The 21,204-nt window shown below is 46.8% G+C and overlaps 1 protein-coding gene across 1 annotated transcript in view; it reads left to right on the top strand.

Annotated features, from left to right (window-relative positions):
• Positions 1-21,204, top strand: part of raph1b (Ras association (RalGDS/AF-6) and pleckstrin homology domains 1b) — a 38,899-nt gene that overhangs the window by 14,036 nt on the left and 3,659 nt on the right. The window contains exons 3-19 of the mRNA XM_087170171.1: positions 8,849-8,968; positions 9,373-9,478; positions 9,616-9,810; positions 10,113-10,540; positions 11,313-11,399; positions 11,990-12,064; positions 15,852-15,929; positions 17,590-17,749; positions 18,055-18,176; positions 18,620-18,685; positions 18,789-18,932; positions 19,201-19,311; positions 19,427-19,525; positions 19,630-19,750; positions 19,906-20,042; positions 20,130-20,942; positions 21,020-21,202. Coding sequence (XP_087026297.1) covers positions 8,849-8,968; positions 9,373-9,478; positions 9,616-9,810; positions 10,113-10,540; positions 11,313-11,399; positions 11,990-12,064; positions 15,852-15,929; positions 17,590-17,749; positions 18,055-18,176; positions 18,620-18,685; positions 18,789-18,932; positions 19,201-19,311; positions 19,427-19,525; positions 19,630-19,750; positions 19,906-20,042; positions 20,130-20,942; positions 21,020-21,202 — 3,045 coding nt within the window. The remainder of the gene's footprint in view (positions 1-8,848; positions 8,969-9,372; positions 9,479-9,615; positions 9,811-10,112; positions 10,541-11,312; positions 11,400-11,989; positions 12,065-15,851; positions 15,930-17,589; positions 17,750-18,054; positions 18,177-18,619; positions 18,686-18,788; positions 18,933-19,200; positions 19,312-19,426; positions 19,526-19,629; positions 19,751-19,905; positions 20,043-20,129; positions 20,943-21,019; positions 21,203-21,204) is intronic.

Genomic DNA, 21,204 nt, shown 5'->3' with positions numbered 1-21,204 from the left:
ATACCTACTGTGCTTTGTATTCCCTAACAGGTGGCGGATGTAAACCTCTTGTTCTGCTAGACCAAGCAAAGAACGGGTAAAAAAAAAATCTATGTTGGTCCCATAATGATTTTATTGAGTGACATTAATATTGAAGTATAATACCATTTACATCAATAAGTTACAGCAGGTTCTTAATATTGTAGAGCTACACATTTATACCCAAACAGACCTACACTGCTGAGCTAAAACATGAGCTGAAGATTTTACGTCACAGCAGCTCAGCTCTTTTTCCTTTGGTTTTTTTCCAGAGCACAGCAGTAGGTCTCTTACTCTCTCTCTCTCTCTCTCTCTCTTCCTCTCTCTCTCTTTCTCTCTCTCTTTTTAAGCAGTACCTGTTTTTAATGTCTGGCTTGGTCTTCTCAACAGTCAGCCTCTGTTGTCTGCTGCCTGCTGCTGCAGTGCTGCATCATGTTTGAAAGTGTGTGTGTGTGTGCGTGCGTGTGTGAAAGAGAGAGAGCCCACTGCAGTATACCACCTGAGCCCCTATGTGGGTGTGTATATATATATATATATATACGTCTGTGTGTAGATGTAACCTGATCTCCTGAGGACAGGGACAAGACTATTGATTTCACATTTGTACTGCTGCCCCGCAGGGAAGCTGACACATCCTCTGTCTGTTTGTGTGCAAGGGAGAATGAGTGAGAGATGATGGGTGACAAGAGTGTCACCCGCACGTGTGCTGCTTGATTTGTAGCATGTTGACCCCCTCTTTTATAACGGTAACATGAAGTATTGGTAAATTATGTAAATCCCTGCAAACGTCAGCGGAATGTCTCTGTGTTTATATGAGGAGGCAGATGGACACCCTGTGGGCCAGGATGTGGACACATCACTTCAATATGTTAGTTATTACTGAGGATCTAGGCCAGGCTCACATTGGAACCTTATGATGGCTGCATGTCCCTCTGTGGAGCACGCCAATGTGGAGATGTACATGTGTGTTGCCATGGCAACGCCCGTTAGGAGTGATGCAGGGCCAGCTGAAGTTTGGCTCGCTCTCATATTGATGAGCTGCTGAGTCCTCACACCTACCGCCCACCACTGTGACCGTGCATTTTCACACTGCCTCTCTTCTCTCGTCTCAGTTTCTCCTGCTCCTCCTCTTCTCTCCGACCCCCCCACCCCCCCCCCCCCGACTCCCTCTCCATCTGTCCGCCTCTGACATCCTCCTCATCTTTCTCCCCTCTCTGTCCCCCATCTCTTTCTCTGCCCCTCCTTTCCTAATTGGCCGTATAAGCCAGAGTCGCTCATGGTGTCACGCTGTGCTTGAGTGAGCTTGCATGTGTTTGTGGATCCATATGTGTGTATGTGTGTGTGTGTGTATGTGTGTGTGTGTGTGTGTGTGTGTGTGTGTGTGTGTGTTTGGGTACAAGTTCCTCCTCTGCTCGCAGGCTGTTGGTCGCGCTTGACTAATGACACTAGAGCTGTTGTTTTGGCCATCAGGCCCTCCCCTTTATTCACAACCTAATAGCCGGCTCCTTCACTCCATTATTCTACCTATCCATCATTCCCTCCATCACTCCCCCCCCACGCCCTCTCACTGCGCTCTTACCCATCTCATCTCTCTTCCCTCAATCACTCCTTCCCCTTAATGCTCTCTGCTCTCCTATGCGACGTGACATTTTTTTTCCACAACTGTATTCGCGAGAACACGACACAACACAGAAAAAAATACTCCGATGCCTAAACACATTTCAACGGTTGTGGTGTGTTAGTTTGCAGAAGATAGTGTAGCTGTAACTGCACATCCTGGAGTGCTGACTAATCCCCACACAGTGGAGCCCGCGGCGGCGTTGCTTTCATTTTGAGGCCCTGCTTGCTGCTGCTTTACATACACATTTGATTGTTAATATCATGATATTAACACATTTTTTTTATCACATTACATTTATACATACATATAAACATATATATGGCTTTTATTTTGAAGGAGGACCAGCTTCTTCTAAGCCAACATAGCTGACAACAACTTTGCACTGCCTTTTGTCTATTTGAATTTCAGTTTCAGTGACTGATCTACTGATATTTGACACATCTGCATAACTAGAGGTTACTCACCGCCTCTTCTATCCACATAGAAATCAAAAGCACACATTCAAACAATTATACAGAATAATTCAACCTTGTAGCTGCCAAGTGTTTGATTTTAGAAGTGTTGAGGTTGAGGGAAAACTGGCACAAGAGCAAGAGCTCGTTATGTAAAAAATGCATCATCAGCATCAGTCAGCAACATCATAATGAGAGTTGTCAGCATGTAGATCTATTTACAAAAAGCACTGAAGCATTTTCTTGTTGTGCGTTCTTGTCCCAAATTTCAAACTTGTGATCATCTTGTCACAAGCTTGTTGCTTTAACCTTTTAAGGCTGCATCCACCCTACACATCCCTTTCACAGAGGACCCACACAGAGTATTATGTCATTTTGTAGCGTCAGATGTCGGCGTCCGCGACGGGTCAGTTGAGGCTGACGGGCCGACCGCGCCCGGCCGGACTTTGGATGGTGGCCGACCCGCTGCTCCCTCGTTCGTAGAGTTCTTTCACTGGCACTGTTAGCTACAGCTCAGAGCCGGTTTCCTCTTTCCACTTTTAACTTGCCGTACGCCCATGTGACACGGTGACTTCGGTTTCTCCTGGTGTAACGTCTTGTAAATGAAGGGAGTTGACCTGGAAAAAAAAAGAAAAGGGAGAGGCAAAGGAAGAACGGAGGGATGGGAACGGAAATGAGCAAACGGCCACAGACTGCGCCGAAAACATGTGTCTGGAAATAACTGTTATTACATGCGCACACATTTACAATGAGATTGTATCTGTTTTATGTCTGAAACCAGCAATAAAGGGTTTGTTCCTTCCCGACAGTTTGCTCTCTTTTGACTGTCTAAGCATAAATGGGATCATAAGTCACACTCTGAAGTTTGTGTTGGCCTTAAACGGCTTCAGGATGTCATTATGATATCTTGACGCTTCAGTTTCCGCGTACATTTCGGTGTGGTTTATAACATGAGCATTCGGGGATGTGATGACAATCAGACACGTGAATGTGTGTGAGGTGATTCACGGCCTCTCACGGAAAAAAAGGCTCAGTTCACACCAGATAAGGGGCTGACATGAGAAAGAGACAAAGGAAAGGAGGTCAGGAAGAGAGAAGATCTTGAAGCACAACGGTACAGGGACTTACAGCGGCTTTGCTATTAAAAGACATTATGTAACTGGGGTGTGCCTTGTAGTTTCCCGCTGCGCGTGTGACGTAAATTGAAAAGGACCCGTCAAACATGCATAATCACCTCACATCTTCTCCGGCCCATGCACCATTCCCTCTCGCTGCTCCACACACCCAGAGTCGGTCAGCAGTATTTAGAGTATGGGGGGTGTGTGCATGTTTTTGGAGCTATTCCTAGCCATGGGTGTGCTAAATGTTTTACTTGTTCCCTCTGTTTGAGCCTTGTCTGCATCTGTCCCCCTGGAGACCCTTGTCACTGTGAGCGTTTGTGTCCCACCAAACTCTTAAGAATTCCCCACTCCCTGTTTGCAGCCAAGCACCACAGCGCTGCATTCATGCCTCATAAGAGTTCACAGAGTTTCTATAATTGCCATGTTGTTGTCTAGCCCCGTGCCCAGTCATTTCCCGTCTCGTTCTTCCATATTTCGGCTATGTTTGTTTGCGATGATGTTGAGGGTATTTTTAGAAGCGAGGTGTCAAATTTACACAAAGATGATTTGAGAGAAGAGGGAAAGAGCTGTGAGGACAGGGTGGCTTTAGATGTTTGTGTGTGTGTGTTTTTTTTTTCAAGGTGGAAAGGATGAGAGTCAAAGTGGCTGGTGCCTGCTTTTCATTAGTTCTCATTGCAACATTATAAAACTAACACACACACATTCAATATGGTAGTCTATTTCGAGGTGTTTAATGGAAACATCCACTCAGTCATGAGCAGCAGGAGTATCTGGCCACAATAGTGTTTACGCAGCTAAGGTCATATTCCACGTCCCAGCCTTTATATTTCCTGTGCGATTGAAGTAATGAAAGGATTTATTTGTAACTCAAATGTTAGGGGGAAGTCGGCATTCGAGTATCAACTAGGAACAGACGGGCATCGTCAGTGGTGCGGCTGTTTTTCCTTTTTTCTCTTGTTTTCTTTTTCGAGATTGTATGGATTCAATTAGCCGTTTTGTTTGTTCTCATAAAGAGTAATTCGACTCAGGCAAGTAAAGAGGGTTTGAACACAAAGAAAAGAGCAGCATCTACAGAAACGTACCAACCCAGAGAAGTGCCGCCGTGATGCAGAGGGCTGATGGGTAATGTGTTGAATGGAGGTGGTGCAGTCAGAAATCATGGCTGCTCCACTGTCCCAGCACTGTTACTCAGACTAGAGTTACAGTTCTCCTCTAACTACTCTGCTGAATCATAAAAGTTGCGTGTCCGTGCAAGATGCAGTTTAATGTGAACCAAATGAACAACAAGACTATCATGCAAAGTGAATTAAGAAGGAGGCAGACATGGAGACCTAATCTGACCTATGATGTCATGTTGCGCTCTCCCGTTCTTTCTGTCACACCCTTCTTTCTCTCCGGCAGCTTTTTTTTAATCTCTTCCCCTCTTTCTTTTTTTCTCTCATGTCCGTCTCAAGGACGAAGGGAGCTTCTCTGTTTGTGTTCTCGTGTGTTTCCTCTGGATGATCCAGTTTTCTCCAACCCTTAAGATTTACATGTGAGGAACACGCCGGCCATCACCCTTCACTCTGGAAACTGGCCTCAGACCTGCAGCTGGTCCTATATATTAAGGAGAGCTCACATGCAGAGGACGTGTTTCCCCAAAGAGATTAATTTTGTATGATTAAACGTTTAGTAACTTGAACCTGAAAGGTCTCTGTAACTAATCCAAGAGGCCAGTCTGCAGTTTGTTTGTCACATTATGTGTGTAAATAGGCCTCAGGCAGCATTAATCATGTGATTTAAAATGTGACAAGAGGCGAGTCAGCGAGTTCTTTTGAACCGGTACAGCAGTGTTTCCTTGCCTCAAATGAAGTTTCTTATTTATTAACCTACTTCCTGTGTCTGAACAGCAGCGTGTGCTATAATCAGTTTGTGTGATTTAGGCCTGACATATCTGTAGCAGACAGAAACCGGCCACTTTTGGAAACTTATAGCCTAATTTTTTATTGATATTCAGCAGCTTAACATTTAGTCTTCATACTGCTCCCTTTTCCAATCCTCTTGACGCTTTCTGATATGAACGACTTCTAAAGATAGAAATGTCCTCCTCCTCCTCCTCCACCACCTCTTCATCTTCATCCTCCTCAGCACCGGATGCTTACTGTGCTTGCTCTAAGATTTAGAGAGATTCGTTTTCCCTGAACACACTCCTCATCTTCCCTTCGCCAGCACTGCAGCATCAGCGGGATCTGCGAGTGTTTACATGGTACCAACAGAAAAAAAAAAAAAGTCTGCAGAGGGGAGACTCCACTGGGAAGACCTTTGACCTCTAACCTTTCACCCAGTAGACCGCTGAGCCAACCAGCAGCCACAGGAGACAGATGAGTGCTGGTCATGCTCAGACAAGAAAGAGGGACCGTGCAGGAGCGTCAGGAGGGGGAGAAGGCAAAAGCTACACATACACACACACACACACACACACACACACACATATGCATGCAGAGAGCTGCCTCCCATCCCTGTGTCTTTCTCAGGTCATGCTCCATAAGCTTAAAAGCAGGGCCTCAGGTGGTAATTCACTTAAACCTGCAGCATCTGCCACTCAGGCTGCGATTCCATTAAAATGACAGCAGCAGAGCTATTTTCAAAGCGCTGTTTGTTTTTGCGCACGCATCATTCTTTTTCTGTCTCTGTTTTTATTCTCTTTGGATTTTTGTTCCTCTGGCTGTTTTAAATTGAATATGCACCTACAGCAGATGTATACACACATGTGGGTGCGCCTACCTGCAGATGTGTGTGTGTGTAACTACTGTGAAGCACCGCAGGCTGGTTGCTGTTTAAACACAGCTGTTTAAAGGTCTCCTGCAGTGCCGCTCATTTCTTGCTCATGTATTTACAGATGGGACCACGTCAAGAGTATTGGCAAACACAATGCAAGTTCATCTGATTTTGGCCATTTCCTCTTCCCGTCTGCCTCCATCCAGGCATGATGTCATGCCTTACAGCAAGGATACACAGCCCCTTTCATACTGGGAAACCCCCAAATAGATACAGACCAAAGGGCCCCATGTGGAGCCACAGTTGAAGGCAGCTGAGTAGACAAATGGATGTTTTAAGTTCTTTCGCGGTGGTATGGTACTGTGTAATTTCAATGAGGGCAAACTGGTGTATGCTTTTTGTCATTTTTATGGTAAACCACTGGGTCATCCTCAGGGATGTGGCGGGTGGATGTAAGGGTGGGAGGGGTCCCGGATCCCGGATCCCGGATCCCGCTCACAGCGCCCTGAACTCCTCCCACCCACCCACACGTCCCTCCCGTCCCCAATAAGTGGCACGGACAAACCGAAGGACAGCTGCTGTTTCCTGCCAAGAACCAGGCCATTAGGGAAATCAGGAATTCTGCACATCCTGGTCATTTCCTGTTCTGACTCCCACACACGTTCACGAGTACATGGATATAATTTTTCACACACACACACGCGCGCTTGGTTAAATAGTTTTTGTTTACATACTTAGACTCTATCTTTCTCGACAAGATGACAAGTCCTCATTTGTTTCATATGTGTGCCAAAGCAGGAAGGCATCTATCATCAACACTGTAATGCACGCACACACACACACACACACACACACACACACACACACACACACACACACACGCACGCACACACACACACAGTAGTGGCAGCTTTGGCTTGTAATATCATCTGTAGAGACACAAAGGCTGGGATAGGAGGCTGAGGGAGTATATTTGCACATGCAGCACATACAGTGACTTTAAGGAGCACGTGTGCTGTCTGGAATGTGACCGCCTCTGATCTGTAACAAGCGCCCCTCAACTGCCCTGTGTGTGTGTGTGTGTGTGTGTGTGTGTTTTCAGCTGACCGATTATTGGCGGTGTCGCTATCATATTCCTGTTTGCTTTGCTGAACACCTGCCCCGTTTTATTGCCTTCTACCTACTGCCTGTTTTATTACCCGCTTTTATCACCCTTTAACAACAAAGCATGACTTTCAGATTGCTTCTAAAGTATTCAGTATAACCATAAAGGCTTAGACGCAGAAACACACACACACACACACACACACACACACACACACACACACACAAACATATACACACACATTGAGCCACATGGGCACATTTTGCTAGATCAAACGAACAGGGGTCATCAGAGGGGTTAATCCTGGTTTGGTACAGTCCCCAGTAGTGACTGACACCACACAGTGTGAATAACAGGAGGGAATGACACCCCCTGTAAACAACAGTGGGATTACCCGAGAATATTCCATCTGACTGGAGTGTATTGGGAGGCTCTGGACTGTACCAAGAGAGGGGCTCTCTTAAATTGTCAAATTGGACTGTCTCATTTATTTATTGTTAAACTGTAATGTTTTTTTTTTTTTTTTGCTCTATGTGTGTTCACTCTGCGCCTGCACTATAGGTGTGACTCCTCCTTGTGCTTAACCAACGCTCTCCTTCTGTTTGACGCACACAGCTCCAGATTAGACGGCATTCTTCCTCCGAGCGCACTGGCATGCGTGGGTGTTTATTCATCCTCCCAGGTTGGGCAATATCAGATTGTCTAAACAGTGTGACTGCCCAGCTGACCTAGAAATGATATGAAGGAAACGGGGGAGGGAGGGACGTCGTCACATGCTGTTACATTTTCATTTTCGCTCTGTGAGGGTTATCCTTGAGTTTCATGTTTTTCATTCAGTGTTTTGTCTCTTGTGAAGTGTCCTTGTTGATGTGTTCAAGCTACTTCATTTTAACTGAATACTGGAAGGCTGACCACAGAATTATATCTGCAGTATGTGAGTGTGTTACAGGTTAGTTATAAGGTGAGGTTTTTTAAAAATGAAAGCGAGCAAATGTCTAATATTTAGCAATTTCTAATAAATATGAAATATATCCACAAGGATGAAATACGTCTACCTGTGTAACATGTCAACAATAAGATGCTTTTTCGGAGCCTGTCACCTCTTCTGTTGCATTACGAGATATGAGCTGCTGGGACTGAGACAACCAGGCCACACTGCTGCATGTTGCAGTCACACCACTTTCCTTTTTAAGTCCAGCAGAGGGAGCTCCGCAATCACCTTTGACTGCACAGCTGAGCTCCCAACAACCAGCTTGCTATGCCTCCCTTCCCCATCACACTGGCTCATATTAGCCAACTAATACAACCTGCTAGTGTTGTTCAGAGCGCTCCGATTGATGTGACCTCCATGCTGCAGTGATTCACTGCACTCACCACATCAATTTAGGTGGTAGTGGTTGGTTGTTTTTCGGCGCCGTCCTCCTTCCTCCATCCTCCCTTTTTCTTTTGGATCGTTAGCTGGAGGCAGAGATGTTGGGTGTGTCAGCGGTGAACAGCACACTACTACACACTACAGGGCATTCCACCGATCAGACTGCACAGGGTGCCCGCTAGGGGTCCATGAGCGGTTGTCATGGTAACAGGCAGTGAGGTTGGCATGAGCTGAGGGTTTTTTTTTTTTCTTCCTCTGTTAGATCACTCCTGCTATGTGGGTGTGATCTGATAGTGTGTGAATTTATGTACATGTGTGGAATCATCTGACAATGTCTCATTTGCTTTCCTCTGTTTCTCTGCGTCTGCATTTGTGTGTGTGTGTGTGTGTGTGTGTGTATAGATGGAGCAGGTGTCAGATGATGAGTTGGACCATGGAGCAGAGGAGGACAGCGATAAGGAGGACCAGGACCTGGACAAGATGTTTGGAGCCTGGCTGGGAGAGCTGGACAAACTCACACAGGTTAACATACATACATATACACAATATACTGTACACATACACACATATATATATATATATATACACACAAGTAATGGAGGTTGGTTTCACAGATACAGACTCACACAGGTAGAAAAGCACAGAGAAAGGAAGGGGCTGTATCCATAGCAACCTTAACACTGCTAATCCTGTCTCCCTATACTGTATCCTAGCAACTCCCCTCCCACCACCACTTTGTACTGTGTATTTGTGCAGGTCTGTGTGTGTATGTGTGTGTGTGGGGGGGGTATGTGACTAAGGTGTCTAGCAGGCAGACATGGTTGCTTAGATCCTGTGGTTTGACTGTAATGTCATGTGTGTAGTTTTTTGCATATCTGCAACTCAAGTATTTCGTGTGTGTGTGTGTGTGTGCGCGTGCTCTGCAGAGTCTGGATGATGGCAGGCCACAGAAAGCACTGCAGAAGCCTCCTCTCAGACAGGAGACTAACATGGCCAACTTCTCCTACCGCTTCTCAATGTACAACATAAACGGTGAGACCTCATTCACAGTATGAATCTAATGGCACCAATCAGAAAAAGGTCAGAAGAATGGATTAATCACACCCCTCCCCCCTCTACCCTACTCTTCTCTTTGATCCCTCTGTATCCTTTATCTTTGCTCACTGCAGAGGCGCTGAACCAGGGCGACACAGTGGACCTGGACGCCCTGATGGCCGACCTGTGCTCAATCGAACAGGAGCTCAATACCATTTCCAGACCTAACTCCACGGCTCGTGGCCAGAGCAAAGGCCAGCAGAGGGCCCCTGGAGGGCGTAGTGCCAGTACCAAGCACACAGGCACCAGTGGGGGGGGAAGCAGCGGAGGTAGTCTCACTGAATAATGTGTAGTGGGGTTGTGGTGCTTCGTGGAGTCATCAATCCCTAAACAAAAATATATAATCATTGTCCATAAGGCTGTCAGCCATACTTTGCTTTAATTTGATGTAGAATCCCACATTGTTGGGAGGAATGCTTTATTTCCTAATAACCTCACTTCATTAATGGAATGATCTCCTTATGAAAAAGCATTATATATGGATTATATATTATTTAAACTGGAGTCAGTGCATGCAGAGATGATTTCCTCCTCCATTTGAGCTGTTTTGAAACTTTGAACTCTCCAACAGGAAGCACCAGTAGCAGTACCCGGGCGTCGCCGGCCAACACAGTACGAGGCGGCAGCGTCAACGCCCGCCCCGCCGCCTCCAACATCTCCCTGGATGACATCACCTCTCAGCTGGAGAAGGCCTCGCTCAGCATGGACGAAGCGGCTCGTCAGACGTCCTCCTCTTCCTCCTCATCCTCCTCCTCCTTCTCCTCCACCACGCTCCGACGGCCCTCGTCGGGGTCGTCCGGCGGCGGGCAGCACCGCAGGACGGGCTCAGTGGGCGCAGTCAGCGAGCAGGAAGCTCCGTCCCAGCGGTCCAGTGTAAACTCAGCATGTGCCTCAGCGTCCAGCATGGACTCCCTGGACATTGATAAAGTGATGACGGGAGGAGAGAGGGAGGGCCGGAGCAGCCCGAGCACACAAGGACAAAACCAGACCAGCACTGAGGTATGACCTACGCTGAAGCACACAAACACTGAAAAACACACACCAATAGTGATTCAGCTAATGAGAAAGTGTGTGTGTGGGCGTGCCACAGTGTGGAAGACGTGTATGTTTCCATGTGTACTGGTAAGTGAAATCTGTGTTAATAAGATTTGGGGTCAGTTCAGTTTTCCGTTCAGTCTCTGAAGACACAAAGGAAATACACTCTTGTTATCGTACAACTGATTAACAGCAAAGCAGTCATTCGGATTTCTAAGAAAATCCAAATCCTGAATCTGCTGAATTGACCTCAATCCAGTTCTGATCCTGCATGTTTAACCACGCAGCATGAAGTTTGGAAGAAACTGCATGCCTGAAGCGTAGTGAGAGTCAATCCACAATACGGGCCCGTGTATTGTGCATTGGATGGGTGTTTTAATGAATGCATTGTAATCGCCTATTAGTCTCCTAAGTGTGACTTGGATTACAATGTTAACATCTACCATTTCTGAATTTCTTTGTTCCCTCACCAAACGCCTCGGCTCTCTAACAAAAAGCAAAATATCTCCTAAAGTACGTTTGTTGAACTTGTTTCACTTGAGCATCTATACACATAAACAGATCTGTATGTTTATGTGACTTTATGGAGAGGAATGTATTACATGTTAACACAATATCTACCGCATGTCCCCTGTCCCCTCTGCATGTGTTTTATATTATCTGTGTTTGCATCCTTTCCTATATCTGTGCTTTTTTTACCCACACACACCTCGCCTGCACCTCCTGATTTTCCCAGCATGTCACGCTGCGACGGGCCAACGGTAAGCCGGCCAGGCGGCAGCTTGACTTCACCGCACACGTGGGTGAAGTGGATCGGGCCACTGTAAGTGCATGTGTGCGAAGCTTGCATGTGTGCATAGGCGTATTCCCCGTTTAAGGCTGCACAGTTGAGCATTTAGAGTGCGATCATATGTTGAAATTTATATTAATGATGATGCTAGAGACCAATAGTAATTGCAACCGAATTGGTTGGCTAGTGTGCAGCCTTTGGTTTATGTGTTATGCATGCACATGTAACCGTAAGCATAAAAGTGTGTATGGATTGTGTGTATGTGTGTGTGTGAAAGTAGTTGTAGACCCCAGGTTTTTTGCAGTATACAGAGTGTACTATGTATCACACACTCCAGTCTGATGCAGCCATGTGCATATCTGCAGTACTTGTCACAATCATTGCTTCTTTACCCACAGCTGCAGCTAATGACAACCACAGCTGCTGAGCGCTCCATGTATGGAGCCTTCTCTCGCTTCCACGCTTCTTTATACCAAAAAAAGATCAAAACACCTGCGATTAATAAGCCTCCAAGAATCATCTGGCACTGACTTCTCTATATTTTGTCTGTTCCTCTGCTCTCTCTCTCTCTCTCTCTCTCCCTTTTTTTTATTTTTTTATCTCCCCTCCTCTCTTCACCCAAGCACTCCTATCTGGACCGAGAAACCTCACTCATTCTGAAAAGCATAGCTGGAAAGCCTTCTCACCTCCTGACCAAGGTGACCTCCTCATACACTCGCTTCTTTTTTTCTTTTTTTTTTGCCCGTGTGTGTGTTCACTGCTCCTCTCTTCTGCTTTGCATGTCTCTCGGTGGAAAAATCCATCTCCATGACAATTGCTGAAAAAACAGCTGCTTGAAATCGGACTCGTTTATTTATTTGTTTAGGAACGTGTACAAGTTAATGAAAATTCATATATATAACAGCATTAGAGTATCAGAATGGATTTTTCCTCCTCATCATTTACCATGCTTATAGACTGAATACACTTGATTGTTTCTTCCTACATGCTTCCACATTTATTTTCACTGGCATGAGGCCTTCTGACCATTGGTCCCTATATTCTTTCATTTTTCCATCTCTTTCTCTGTGAAGCTTTTGATTTGCACTCTGTCTTCATTAAGAAAGGAAATGTGACTTAATGTCATTAGAGCTGCAATGATGAGTCAATTAATCGATGAGTCGTTTGGTAATAAATTAATTGGCAGCACAATTTTGATAATAAATGAATCATTTAAAGCATCCCAGCTTCCTCCACTATGAGGATTTGCTGCCTTTGTCTGTTTAATGTCAGAAATGAAATGTCTTTAATATCTGTCTTCAATATGAGCAGGAAAGCTCTTTTACTTTACAACAGTTTCAAACAGTAGTAGTTTTCCTCCACCCTTTTCTGACATTATATAGACTCAACGATTAATCAATTAATTGATCATTAAATAATAGTCAGTTGCAGCCCTGTGTGTTTTCTGGAAGTTGTGTGTTTATGTGTGACATGCTTGAATTTGTATTGAATTGGGAAATGGTTCTGCAGGTTCTTGCTGTTCCATACGTTGAAACTATACGCGTTAACTTAACAATGCTCATACAAACACAAGACAATGAACTGCACGAAGATCTTAGTGGTGTACACACACTATTTTACTATAAACCTCTTGGCAGCCGTCAGGTTTCCCAGCAAGTGTATTAGTTGCAGCCTTTGGCTCCGATGCAAAGCTTATGCCGATCAGATGTGTGCAGATTTGTGGTTCAAAGTTGGCCGCTGCTGATTGTGATTTATCCCACCGCTGCCAGACGACACGTAGCCAAGCGCACGGCTGGGGATTCCGAGAGAGGCAGGCGCCGAAGTCCAGAGCTCCCTGAATCCTACAGAGATTTAATAATCCAAGGGGTTTTTGCAAGAGTACGACACAAACTACAAATTATTGTAATCTCAGATAGTCTCAGGGTCAGGAAAACTCTAGGGAAAAACTTCACGACAAAAGCCTTCATGTAGGAGAAGACTGAAAGATCTCCATTAGCACTCATTAGCCTTGAATTCAGATTTCTTTCTAAAACCCTTTCAGTTATTTGAATATATAATAGATGTGAAGCTGACTCTTGCAGCAATATCCAAACAATTCATCTGCTCCCAAAATCTTCAGCCAGAATCTTGCCGTGGCAGTTTCTCTTTGTATTACAAAACAATGGAATTAATTCAATGTTTCAAGGCTATTGGTTTCTGGCATCCAAGCTCTCAGGCTGACCGTGTATGGAGAAAGCATTTGAGTGGTTTTAAAAAAAGGGGGGGGGGGGGTAAGAGGATGGACGGCCTGCGGCGTACAGGCTGTGCGGGAGTTTATGTGTTAGTGTTACACTTCTCCATCAGAGAATGGGAGAGGGGCGAGCCGCGATCGCCTCCACTCACAAAATCTCTCCCTCTCCTCGCTCGCAAATCAGAATACTGAATGAGCGCGGGATGTTTGGGAACAAGCGAGGAGGGAGAGAGTGGGAAGACATCAAAGGGAGACGGAGCCAAGATTTTTTTTTTTTTTTTTTCCGGGCTAGGCAGAAAAGCCTTTTTTAAAACTGGCTCTGGTGTGGCTGAGTGTGAAAGTGGAAGGGAAAACGGCTGTGGAATGGGAATCAGACAAATGTCTAATAGAAAAATAGGGTGTAGGTGTCGTGTGGAGAGGGAATAATGGAGGGGAGAGGGAGGTGTGGAGGGGCTGCGCTGACATTTCTGGGCCTAATCCTACAGTGTGACTCAGATTGACTCTGGACTGTAATCTGCACGACCCCCATGACCTCTGCTCCTCACACACACAGCCTCGCACTTGGCAGGCTAAAAGCCCATCACTGTGTGTTGGCCAAACACAGTGTTGGCTTTTTATTACATTAATGTATTTGTGCTCTGGAGCTGGTCATGTGGAAAAGGTAGTCTGGGTCAAGGAGGGGGGGGGGGGGGGGGGGGTCTTGAGATAAGAGGCTTGGGGGAACGGTTGTTAGCCCCCCCCCCTCACTTGCTCTCTTTTAACACACATGCCTCTGTATACACACACACACACACAACTTCAAATATTCAGCATCTGAGCTTCTCATTCACACAAAATCCACTCTCCGTCCTTGTCGCTGTAGTTTAGCTCCGGGCCCGATGTCAGTCACGGTCGTCGCCCCCCTCACTCCCGCCCTTGTCCTGACTGGCTAAAGGGTAGAGGGTCTTGCAAATGGGGCTCGCTGATTGGCTGACCCCGTCATTCTACTATTTTCGTGGGGATTATGCTCTATCGATTGGGCACGCTCCCAAACCTCTGCATCTGTTTGAGAGAGAAGGAAGAGAATGATGGAGAAACGGGGGGAAAGAGAGAGAGAGAGGGGAGAAAGCAGGAAGCAAGGGTGGGAGAATAGAAGGGGGAGGGGCATCGTCCTCCCTACTGTCTCACTTTGGGCTTTAGTCAAGTTGTGCTCCTCTCATGTGCACATGTCTGTGAGCGTCAGTGAACCTGCGCTGTCACAGAGCCTCTGCTCGGCTCAGCCTCGGCTAGCTTGACCACTGTCGCCTCTGAGTGATGGGAGATGCGGATGCGACGCTGAATTTCTTCTTCCTCTGAGGATCACATTGGAATAACTTTTCATACAGCAGTAGCTTTAGGTGGCGAATGGGAGGGGGTTTAAAAAATGGAATTTCTTTTTCTGTTTTTCGCTTCAGTCTTGCAATGTAAAAACAGCTGAGAACCTGTTTTCGTCATCGATCATGGACGCATTTGGATATTTTCTGAATATTTTCCCCCCTTTTTAAAATGATCTTTGTAGGATATCGTGGTATCTATGAGCGGACGGCATAGACTCTTTCTGAACTGATCCTACACTCGTTCGCAGCCTCTCGCCCTTCGGGGATCTCCTACTATTGTTTCCATCTCTGCTGTACAGCGAGATCAAAGGAAAACCGCTGCAGCTCCATATGAATCCAATATGGAACCATAGGCAGCAAATGGAACGCCATATTTGAGGGGGGACACCGGACCAATGTCACAATAGCAGCGCTTTACCATCACGTTGAACATTTGTGCTCGATCGCATATTCACACATAAGTGATTTAAAAAAAAAAACACACACACACGTGGAAGCAAACGCAACCTGCAGAATGGAGGTGATGGCATCGTGTTGGAGAGGGCAGGTAAGCAACCTGAAGGAAAAGGAGCTTTGCACAAGACATCATGTTCCACCGTGCCCGAAGCTTGTGCATTTAAACGGAAACGGTTGAGAAGGCTGCTTACTATTTAATGAAGTTGTGTGTGTGTGTGTGTGTGTGTGTGTGTGTAGGATGTTTTATTCCTGCCAGAGGAATGATGAAAGACATGGGTGAAGAGGGTGAGGCAAGGCTATGAAATCAAACCGTTTTTTTGGGGGGGGTTTGTGGGGCTTTTTGGTTGTGTGTGTGTGTGTGTGTGTGTGTGTGTGTGTGTGTGTGTGTGTGTGTGTGTGTGTGAATGACAGCTGTCTCAACTGTGTTCCTGTGTGTTCATCTAGGAGGAGCAAGCTGCCAAACTGAAGGCAGAGAAGATCCGAGTCGCCCTGGAGAAAATCAAGGAGGCGCAGGTCAAAAAGGTAGGACCACCTCCTCTTTCCTTTGTGCACACACACTCTCCCTCACCGACTCGGATTTCTCTTTTTAAAAAGCCTCTTTCTGGCTCATACAGTAATTGCTGTCTCGTCATATTCACTGCACGCTGCATTTCTTTGTGAACTTCATTCACAGCGAGGCGATGAAGCGCAGAGAAAATAGGTCATTGCAGTGTTTGATTATATATGTGTGTGTGTGTTGTGTGATGGGGAGGGAGCAAGATATCAGACAGAGGCTTCAGAAAAAGATGCAGTGTGTGTGTGTGTGTGTGTGTGTGTGTTGCAAGACAATGCAGACACATTTTGCATAAGACATCTTATTTAACTGCATCCAACCAAACAAGTGCTGCTTTTCGGGGAACAACTGGGGCGCCTGGCTCCATTGAAAGCCCATGTCTCCGCTGGGAAGTCAGCATGGGACTCCACAGGCAGGCCATTTTTACCAGTGTTTCCACCCAGTGAATGAGAACTGTCTCTGTGAATGAGAGCGATGTCATTTAGCAGAATGGTTTCCCCTTTTTTTTTTTTTTTTTTTTTTGTTAACATGCAATGAATAGCTGAGGCAGAATAGTGTTTCACCAAACAGGGCTAGACTACACTCTGCCAAGTGAATAGTTATATGACGAGATAAAGAGCGCTGGTACAGCCGGGATGTGGGAAAAAGAAAAAACCCTCAGCTCTGGAGAATGCTATCATGTGCTAAATTATTAGTGATGTGGTTGTCAGCATTTTATGTAACTAGCTAGGCCTCACCATTTACAATATTTTGGATTCATGACATTGAAGCAGTTTTAGAGGATTCAGAACTTTTCTCTTGTGGGTTTTTCTGGTTCACTTTTACTCTTCTGTGTTGTTTATTTCAGATTTTTTCGGCCAGACTGGGGGGGGGGGGTTTAGGGGGTTCTCCTGTGAGAAATGTAGGTCAGACTCCCCCATGTCTGAGTCTCACAGCTCCCCCATTATTCTTATTTGTCAGTGTCTCTATTCAATCAGCTGCACCCACGTACTGATTGGATATCTGGGTCCTGATGGGCGGGGACAAACATGAGGTCAAGGAATATAGGGCTTTATTTGATTTCACACCAGGATATGTCTTATATAGGCTGTGATTGTGTGAGGCTGGATTTGGCACGTGTGTGTGTGTGTGTGTGTGTGTGTGTCACGTTCAGCTTAGTTTAATCTTACTTGTTATGGAGGACTTTACTTTGCCTGTGGATGCAAAGCCTTGGCTAGATTATTGGATTTTAGTATCTGTATATGCGACATTGTGACTCTTGTGACTCATAAATAGTGAGAAGCATTTGAAACAAGCCTTAAAAACACATGATCAGATTTCATCCCTCCGGTTCATTAAAGCCGCCTGTTCCCAACCAGGTTGTGCGGCTTTAATTGAGGTTCACTTTTACTGCTAAAACTGTTATGGCATTAAATTATATTCACATAGAATTATTGCAAATTGTTCCCCAGAGGCTTTTAAAGAATTGTCCAGAGAAAATTGTGATGCTACAGTTTGCTAAGTGGGTGGTGACACTGTTTATGCTCAATCATAGGAAGTGCATGATCCACTGCATAAATTATAATTATTATAGCTATAATAATCTCTTTTCTCCTACCTCCCATCATTCTCCTGTCTTCTCTTCCTCAGCTGGTGATCAGGGTCCACATGTCGGACGAGAGCTCCAAGACCATGATGGTGGATGAGAGGCAGACAGTCAGGCAGGTGCTGGACAGCCTGCTGGATAAGTCGCACTGTGGCTACAGCCCAGACTGGTCGCTTGTGGAAACCATCACCGAGCTACAGATGGGTAAGGGAAGAGCGGCAAATAGTTTCCGCCACACCTGAGTCACCGAAACATTGTTTATGATTCGCTCTAGCTGCACAGTTAGCATATGGACAGGTTTTTATGTGTGGTCTAAGAATAGCACTGTTTGTGGCTTCAAGCTAATTGCGAGGCTTACAGTTAACGGTTCTGCCCCACCCAAAAAAAAACAGAAATCCCCGGCGGGAGGAAATGAAGTGCACATTTGCAGGTCAGCAAGAAAACTGCATGTCTTGCATCTTATCTTCACTGTACTCCTCCTCTCTCCTCCCTCACTGTCGTTTTCTTAGAGCGTATTTTTGAGGATCATGAGAACTTGGTGGAGAATCTGTTGAACTGGACCCGGGACAGCCACAACAAACTTATGTTCATTGAACGCATCGAGAAATACGCTCTTTTCAAGAACCCTCAGGTGACCGTCCGTTACACTTCAACCCGCACACACATACACATACATACAGCAGAGTGAGGACGGATCATCCTCTCAATACCCTCCGTAGCAGCCTCTGCATTCAGCGTGTAAATGCCCAAAGCATATGCAATACACACAAACACATTGTTTATGCATGCTCAGTGACTGCACAGCGAGAGAGCCGGGGAGTGAACAAGGGAGTGTGTTTGTGTAGGAGAGTTGGAAGTAGGTCAAAGCCTCTAAAGCGAGTAAAGGTGAATAATTTATTTAACATAAGAGGAGGTGAGCCTCCAACTCCACACACACACACACACACACATACACACACACATACACACACATACACACACACACACACACACACACACACACACACACACACACACCCTCCTCTCCCCTCCCTGTCCTCTATTCACTTCACTGTTCTTCTCAATCATTTCCAGAACTACTTATTGGGACGGAAGGAGACGTCAGAAATGGCTGACAGGAATAAAGAGGCTCTATTAGAGGTGAGTTTCTTATCAATTGAACAAGAGGATTACTCACAAGCTAAAGCTTAACATTAATTTTTGTGCCCGTGTGTGTGTTTGTGTTTGTGTGTGTGTTCCTCAGGAGTGTTTCTGTGGCGGCTCGGTGTCTGTGCCAGAGATCGAGGGGATCCTTTGGCTGAAGGAGGACGGGAAGAAGTCGTGGAAGAAGCGTTACTTCCTCCTCAGGGCTTCAGGGATCTACTACGTCCCAAAGGGCAAAGCCAAGGTCGGTGAGACCCGAGGTGGTGCAGTGTAGGCAACACAGTCGAAAATGGATGATGGGGAAACAGAAATGTGAAGTTTAGGTTATGAGAACCAAAACTAGATTAGAAATTCACACTGATTCTGGAAACCTGTGACACTTCCTCGGGTATGAGTGATTCTCGCTTCACGGACGGCGTCGTGACTTCTCCGGCGTCAGTCGATGTTGGTCCTTTTGCAATCAGCCGTGTGATCAACACGTCCCTTTGCCTCCTGTCTCTCCCTCCCTGCAGGCGTCCAGAGATCTTGTGTGCTTCCTGCAGCTGGACCATGTCAACGTGTATTATGGGCAGGACTACCGCAGCAAATACAAGGCTCCTACTGACTACTGCCTGGCCCTGAAGGTAATAACATATCACATGTAATCTTTTCATTAAGAGAAAGATGTTGTTATTTGTCACTGGACATCGGAGGCATCTGTGGAGATTAAAATACATGCATATTTATTTCTTTTTGCAGCATCCACAAATCCAGAAGAAGTCACAGTACATCAAGTATCTGTGCTGTGATGATGTCAGGACCCTGCACCAATGGGTGAATGGGATTCGAATCGCCAAGGTAGGTCTAAACCTGAGTTCCTGAGCTTTTATTGGGGGTTTTGATTTTTGATTTTATGTCATTGACTTCTTTCCCGTTGTGCATGTGTGTGTGTTTGTGTGTAGTACGGAAAGCAGCTATACGTGAACTACCAGGAAGCAATGAAGAGGACAGAGGCCGCCTACGATTGGTCATCTCTCTCTACCGCCAGCATCCGATCCGGCTCCAGCTCTGCCAGCATACCTGGTTAGCTTGTTGTTTAATCACCCACACAAAAGACACATAACACATTGTCTTTTCCATACTTTTCATGCATCATGCTGCAAAATATACAAGTTTCAGAAGACTTACTGTCGTGTGTGTGTGTATGTGTGTGTGTGTGTGTGTGTGTGCGCTTCCAGAGTCCCAGTCTAATCATTCAGGCCACTCAGACAGTGGTGTGGACACAGGATCCTCTCATGGCCGGTCCCAGAGTGTGGTGAGCTCCATTTTCTCTGAGGCCTGGAAGAGAGGCACCCAGATCGAGGAAAACTCCAAGGTACGTCTTCCTGTCAAACACTCTCAAAGACATGGATTTAAGAAAATATGTCACTTTACTGAGCTAACACACAATCTCTCCTGGCAGATGAGGATGGAGGCATCCAGAGGGGCTACCCTGCCGCATGCTTCCCACAGTCACCGCCATCACAGCCAGCATTCAGTCGACCACCCAGCCCTGACGCCCCCTCCCCAGCCCCAGCCCCAGCCTCCGCCTCAGCCTCAGCCTCCACCACAGCCCCAGCAGCAGCACCCACCACAGCCCCAGCAGCAACACCCACCACAGCCCCAGCAGCAGCACCCACCACAGCCCATGCACCCATCAGCGCACCCTCAGATACCGACCCAGCCACTGCACCAGCACCTGCCTCCCCAGCCTCAGTCTCCTCAACAGGCCCTCCAGCCACCGCCCCAGTCGCCTCAGCGCCCTCAGCAGCCGCCACAGTCTCCACAGCAACAGCGGCAGCAGCGGCAGCAACAGCAGCAGCAGCCACGCCACCACAGACCATCAGCAGCTACAACCACATGCCCCCACAGCAGCAGCAGCAGCAGCCTGCTCCCCAACCCCCGCCTCCTCCGCCACCGCCACCTCCCCCTCCCCCACCGCCAGTTCAGATGGTGTCACACCACTCGCCGGCCCCCACCATGTACAAGTACAGCACCATCACCAGGCTGCAGAACCAGAAGGCCGCCCAGGACGCCAACCACCACAAGCTGCCCCGTCACCTCCACGCCACAGCTCAGCAAGTTCTACCCCCGACCCCGACACCGCCCACAGCTTTGGTGTCCATCAAACCCAATGTCAATCACATTGCGGCAAGGACTAATGTCCCACCTCCCCCTCCGCCTCCTCCTCCCCCTCCACCATCCATGCCAACCCCTGGGTCAGCCATGGCTGTGTTGAAGCTGGGCCCTCCCAGCCCGGCCGCCCCGCCTGCCTTCATTCCTCCACCCCCAGCACCTCTATTTACTGCACAGACCAACGGAGTAGCATTCCCTCCTCCTCCTCCTCCCCCTCCACCCCCACCTGCACCAGCTCCCATGAGCCAGCCTGTTTACCCCAGCGGGCTGAAGCAGGTGCTGAAGGAAAGGTTTCCCAGCCCGCCACGGGACCTCCTGACTCCCAATGGAGACCTTGAGGAGTCCCCACCGCCGGCTCCTGC

This window comes from Seriola lalandi, unplaced genomic scaffold, assembly GCF_002814215.2.
Source record: "Seriola lalandi dorsalis isolate HSWRI2012SDOR001 ecotype SW California unplaced genomic scaffold, Sedor1 jcf7180002054933, whole genome shotgun sequence".
In the NCBI taxonomy this organism is placed as follows: domain Eukaryota; kingdom Metazoa; phylum Chordata; class Actinopteri; order Carangiformes; family Carangidae; genus Seriola; species Seriola lalandi.
This window is presented reverse-complemented; position numbering and strand designations above follow the sequence as displayed.